The 6,000-nt window shown below is 59.3% G+C and overlaps 1 protein-coding gene across 1 annotated transcript in view; it reads left to right on the forward strand.

The window, feature by feature from the left end:
- Positions 1-3,682, forward strand: part of RBM19 (RNA binding motif protein 19) — a 124,509-nt gene extending 120,827 nt beyond the window's left edge. The window contains exons 24-25 of the mRNA XM_059894218.1: positions 2,281-2,391; positions 3,114-3,682. Coding sequence (XP_059750201.1) covers positions 2,281-2,378 — 98 coding nt within the window. The 3' untranslated portion in view covers positions 2,379-2,391; positions 3,114-3,682. The remainder of the gene's footprint in view (positions 1-2,280; positions 2,392-3,113) is intronic.
- The last annotated feature ends 2,318 nt before the right edge of the window (positions 3,683-6,000 follow it).

A 6,000-nucleotide genomic window follows, 5' to 3' on the forward strand; every position in this document is an offset into this window, starting at 1 on the left:
CCAGGAGAACAGGGACCCGCCGTCCCAGGAGCTCAGACCTATCCCCATCGTCAGCCTCTGGGAGGGGGGCATCAGTGACAGGCCCGCAGGTCCTATTTTGCTGCCCTTCTATTTCCCGGCTCCTACTACCTGCCCAAAGATTCAATTTCCAGAGACCGTTGCGCACCTCCGGCAATTATTTGGAAACCCAGAGGGGGCGGCGGGGGCGAAGGAAGCAGGTGTCCGCCCCAGCCCGTCTTGTCCCCCCTCCCTCCTCATGACTAACGACGTGGTGATGATGGCCTGAGGCTCCGGCCAGGCGGGCCTCCCACCCCTTCCTCACCCTCCCCGAGGGGCCAGCCCCTCCGCGTCCCCCCTTTCTGCCCCATTCGCTCATCCCCTCGTTCAACAGCTGCTCACGGGCACCCACTAGGTGCCAGGCAGTGTGCCAAGGCAGGGGACGCGGCCGTGAACCGGATAGCTCTGTCCCCAAACGAAGAAGCGCCCGCCGTGTGGTGAGAAGCGCTGTGGAGTGAGGAGGGGTTGGAGAGCGGGGGGACCTGTAGACGGTGGCCAGGGGAGTCCTCTCTGAGGAGGGGGCGTGGGAGCAGGGCTGTCTGGGTGGGCGCGCACTTCGCGGGCCTGGGAGGGGCCGGCCCAGGCAGTGCCTCGAGAGTACCATGCAGAGCTCCCGGAGCAGAGCAGGAACGCCTGTCCTGGAAGGATCCCTCGGGCTGCTGTCAGGGGGGGAATAGGTGGCCCTGAGGGTGAGGGCGGAAGCAGAGTCCGCTGAGAAGGTGGGAGTGCTCGGGTCAGGCAGGTAGCCGTGGAGAAGAGGAGAAGGGTCAGTGTCCGGGTCAGGTTCTTAGGAATGAGATGGAGAAATAGCCTCAAAGAGGCCAAGTCACTTGTCAAAGACCACCTGGCAGAGACCCAAGATGCTCCATCTTGAGGGCGAGCGTTGGGCTGGGCTCTGGGGAGACCTGCTGCCTGCAGGAGCCCCAGACCCAGTGGGGAGATGGCAGCTAAGGATCACGGTGGCAATGTGTCCCACCCGGAGGACTTCACAGAGGAGGTGTTGTTTGAACCAGGGAAGGAGAGGCTATTGGGACAGCATCCAACAGCTGCCTCAAAACAAGGCCAGCGTTATCTGGGGGTGAGGCTGACCATGAATGAGTGGTTAGACTAGCAGAGGGACTGACAGAGTCAATCTAAGCCCAGAGCCTACCCCCTCCCACCCCCCACCCCATTCCCTTCCTGGAGGGCCAAGGGAACCAGCACACCTCCCCCTTCCCCCCTTTGTCTCCCTGGCAGTCTCTGGGCAGCACCTGTGACGTTTATGAAAAGAGGAAAGATGGTGGGCTTTGGTGTGTCTTGGGTCCTGGTTTCACCACTTCCTAGCTGAGTGACCTTAGACTTGCGTGTCTATGCTTCAGTGCTCTCACCTGTGAGAGGTAATAATAATAATACCTACCCATGGGATTGTTGAGAAGATAAGAGCCATAGCACGGAGCAGATAATCAATAGTGTTTGGCACCCAAGGGACATATATTTTGCCGAACCCACCATGCCCTTTCACACTGTGCATCTACGTCCCCTTCCCCGTCTCCTCACAGAGAACTCCTCTGCATTCTTCAAAGCCCAGGTCAAATAGCCCCTCTTCTGTAAAGCCACCTCTAATTGTTATTCCCTCCATGCCTCCTCTGGAGTCCTTGAGCATCTAGTCACCCAGCATTTACTAAACACCTACTGTATGCCAGCCACCTACTATACCATTAAGAGTCTGCGACTCCAAGAGAACAGTAACTTGTTTCCCAACCCCTGCCCTCGCTTGACTTGGCCTCTGGAGGTTTTGGCTCCCCCTACATCAGGCAGAGATTCGCTAACCTCTGACCTGCTGGGAAAGGCCTTCTTCCCTGCTTTCCTCGGTGGGTGGAAGATGGGCAGGGGTGGCCAACAGGGCTGGGAGAGAGGCTGCCCCCTGGTGAAGTAGAGACTGACCCTCTGTGTTTCTCTGTCTCCTGCTCTGCACTGTCTTCCCCTTTCTCATACCTCCTTTGATCCTCCTTCCCCCCATTTCTTGTCTTTGCTTATTTCTTCTGTCTCGTCTCTCTCCCCCCCCCGTGTCTGTACCTGCTCTCCCACCTCCCACCCCTTCCCTCTGTTCCGTTCCTGAATCCCCTCCTCCCCCGCTCCCTTTTTGCTCTTCCCTTCCCTCTCCCTCTCTGTCATCTCTCTCTTCCTGCCTCCCAACCCTCTCGGCTGTTCTTTTCTCCTCTCTTGCCATCTGGGCTCCCACAGAACCCCCGAAGAAAAAGCAGTCTGTGGTGTTGGACGAGATCCTGGAGCAGCTGGAAGACAGTGAGAACGACGGCGAGGAGCAGACCCTTCAGCTGTGAGCTGGCACCGAGGGTACGTGGCTCCAGAGCCCTGGGGACGGGGCACAGCCGCTCCAGCTCTGCGCCCCCTCCCACGGCGGCTGGGAGGGCCGCACCGCCCTCCACTGGTCCAAGATCGGAGGGGACGATGGCCTCAGCCCCCTGCCCGGGCATCTCGGGCCCCAGACACTGACTGCGCCTGCTCTGTGCCCGGTACTGCAGGGCCAGAGAACAGGCGCAGGATGCCACTGTGCCGGGCAGTCCCTCGTGGCAGCACGAGGATCTGGAAGTGGCAGAAACCACCGAGCCCTGCGTCCAGCCCAGCCGTTGGCGGTTCCCGCACGAGTTCCCCCTCTTGCTCCTCCTCCCAGCAACCCTGAGATGCAGGCAGGGCCCCACCGTGCCGGTGCGAAGGTCGGGGTGCAGAGGGACTTGAGGGCTTTCACCGGGGTGCGCAGCTACATGGGTGCAAGGACCCTCGGGCCCCACTGCCCACGAGCCCGGAGTACTCACCAGGCTGAAGGCAGCTCTCCGGAGTTGGGCTGTTTGGGCATGAAGCCCCGCTCCACCCGGCACAGACTGGGGACCCCTGCCAAGTCAGCTCACCTCCCTGGGCCCAGCCTCCTCCTTGCTAACTGGTTCTCACCTCAGAGGGCTTTAGCGAGAAAGAAATGTAATGATCGTGAAGAACGCCAGGAACAGTGCTGAGCGTGTAAGGCGGGTTCCAGAAGCTTCTGTTCTTGCTCCCCCCTCCAGGGCTGCTAAGCTGGAGTTCCCGCCTCCGTCTCTCCACGGGACTGCTCACAGCCTGGGGCGTGGCCTCTGTCCTGCCCCTTCCTCGCCACTTGGGACCATGAGCCCTGGTTTAGTCACCAGAGCATCTTCCGTCCGCGCTGACCATGGGGCCACTCCCGAAGCACCAGGCTCCAGACCCAGACACTGGCTCATTGGTTGAGCCCGGCTGCGTCACTAACGGCAGACGCCCTCTACCCACAGGCTGCGGACCCTGTGAAACGCAAACAGGTCCCCAGCCCTGGCAAGCAGTGTCCCAAGGCTCATCCCAGACCTGGGGTGCCCACACCTGCTCCCGCCTGGAGATTCACACCCAGCGCACACCGGGAGGGGGATGGTAGAGAGGAAAGAGCTATAACCCGTCTGCCCTGGGTCTGAATCCCAGCCCAGCCATCCCCAGCTGTGTGACTGCACCAGCGAGGTCCCCTCTGACCCTCAGCTTCTCTTTCTATAAAATGGGGGTGATCTTGTACCTACCTCAGGGACGGTGCTTGGACTACATTAGTCAATCCAAGTAAAGCCCAGAGCAAGCACTCGTCAGCGTTTTTGTTTCCTTCTTCATTTGGGGCAGCTGGAGGCCCCGAGTGAGAGCCCAGGGATCTTCTGACTTGCTGTGTAAAATTCGGTCTGTGTATTTTTCTGGGAGGAGGCTTCAGTCCACATCAAGCCATTTTCGGAGTGGCCTGGAATCCAAGCAAGACCACACAGCGCTGACAGCCCTGCAAGGCTGAGCGTGTCCCCAGTTCCCTGGGGGGCAGGTGCTTCCTAATCCATCCTAGGTCATCCCTGGGACATAATGGAAGCAAAAGACACAGACCCGGCGTGGCTCATTCCCAGCTTTTATAGTGAGGTGTCTCCCCGACATCAGACCACAGAGCCTGCGTGGGGTCCCTCGGGTGACCGGGCTCCCAAGTTTCCGTGGGTCCCAGGGATGACAGGGCTGGGGTCCACCCCCTCCCTCCCCACTGCTTGTCCCGTTAAGGGCCATGTTGATTCTTCTGGTTAGATAAGATTGCAGACCCGTGGGCCTGGCATGGGGGGAGGCGACATTGGCACCGACTTCACTGAAGGTACTAGAATGTCCCCAGATCGGAATTCACCACCTCCTGGTGTTGCCATGCCAGCTCGGGCTCTGCGTTCAGACCATTCTGGGTCCCTGGTAACATCCACCACTCAGCAGCCTTGTGAGCGTGGGCCAGTGACTTAACCTTCGATTCCTCAGTCTCCTCATCTTTAAAATGGGTTGGTGCTAACGGCGCCTCCATATGGCAGGGGTATTGTGAGGCCCAGAGAGCTTCAGGTACCTGCAGGATGTGAATCTGACCCCAGGGCCTCGGGTCTTTCTTGACCTTCATGCTTTACTGTCTTCCCTGTGTCCAAAAGAAAAAGCAAGCAAGCCGCAGCCTGAGCCCAGAGAAAGCTCGGGACCAGCAGAGGAGCGAGGGGGTCGTGAAGCTGACGGGCTGAGGGAGCAGCAGGAGAGAAAACCACCAGCCACTCAGCCAGCTGCGCTCAGGGAGACTGTGGCCCCTTCCCTCCTGCCTGCCCGTCCCAGCCTGGCGTCTGTACCCCCAACCCTGGGGGCTTACTGTCTGGGGTGGAAGGGCCCCCCCAGAAGCAAATAGAAGCAGTCGCTTCAACTCCCCTAGAGATCTCGGGGGGGTACCCCGTCCCCCCACCTTCGTGCCACACCTGGCTCTCACCAACGCCTACGGCAGACTCCACGCTCCCCCAGGAGCACTGCATTCTCCACGTGCAGCCATGAGCTGGATCATGGGGGGTGTAGTTTAAATCCCTTCGGCCCTGCCCCCCTGTGCACACTTGGAGTAAAGCCACACTCTTCACCACGACGAGCAAGAAGGCCCTGCCTCCCCTGCCCCTGCCCCTCACTTGCTGCGCTCCGGCCTCTACAGCAAGTCCCACCCCAGGGCCTTTGCGCTTGCTCTTTCCTCTGCCTGGGACACCCTGCCCCCGCTTTCTTCCTGTTTCCTTCCCCCACCTCCACCAGCCACTCTGAGATCTTAGTTTAAGCTTCCCTCCCTTCCGCAGAGAGACAGCCCCGACCACCTTATCGAAAGTAGCCACATTCCGTTCCTCTCCTTGCCCAGCCCCTGCCCCCGTGTCCCTCCTCAGCCGATCCTGTCCCTGGTCCTTTCAGGCACAGCACCTGGCGCAGGGGATGGCCTGGAGGTTGAACACGTGTCTCAGTAATCCTGAGCCCTGTCCCCACGCCTTTGAAAGTAACTCTTTAAACATGAACTACTAAAGCTCTCATCATTTTTATTATCATAATCATCATCGTCATTATTATTGGTATTCTGGAATAAAAAGTATAGCTAGGTAATAATAAAATAAAGCCAGGTCTTTAGCCTGGCCCAGAGGAGGGCGCGTCTTTCCCCCTCTGAGGGAGAGGGACGGCGTGAAAGCGTTTCAGAAGAAAAGCATCCACCCAATGTGTGCCGGGTGAACTGGGGAGACTCCGGGCTTGGAGCCAAGGCCCTGGGGAGATTGACGGTCACTGTTGTCACCAGAGCAGTGGGGCACGGGGGGAGCTTTCAGGGAGGGGGCTTCAGGTGAGTTTGAATGATGATGGGACATCAGAGGTCCCAAACCACCAGAAGACGTAGGAGAGAAATTCCAGAAATAAAGCAACGGAGGTCGCACCTGAGGAAGGATGAGCATTCTGAGGTGGGTCGTAGTGGAAAGGAGCCCGTGTAACAGGGAAGGCAGCCTGGAGGGGGTGACCTCTGCCCAGCAGCCCCCGAGCAGGCCAAGCAGAGACATGGTTTACCCAGTTGCTCCTCATACAAAGCCAAAGCCAGACTCAGGATGGGCCCACGGTTGCCGTGGT

This window comes from Balaenoptera ricei, chromosome 14 (assembly GCF_028023285.1).
Source record: "Balaenoptera ricei isolate mBalRic1 chromosome 14, mBalRic1.hap2, whole genome shotgun sequence".
Classification (NCBI taxonomy): Eukaryota; Metazoa; Chordata; class Mammalia; order Artiodactyla; family Balaenopteridae; genus Balaenoptera; species Balaenoptera ricei.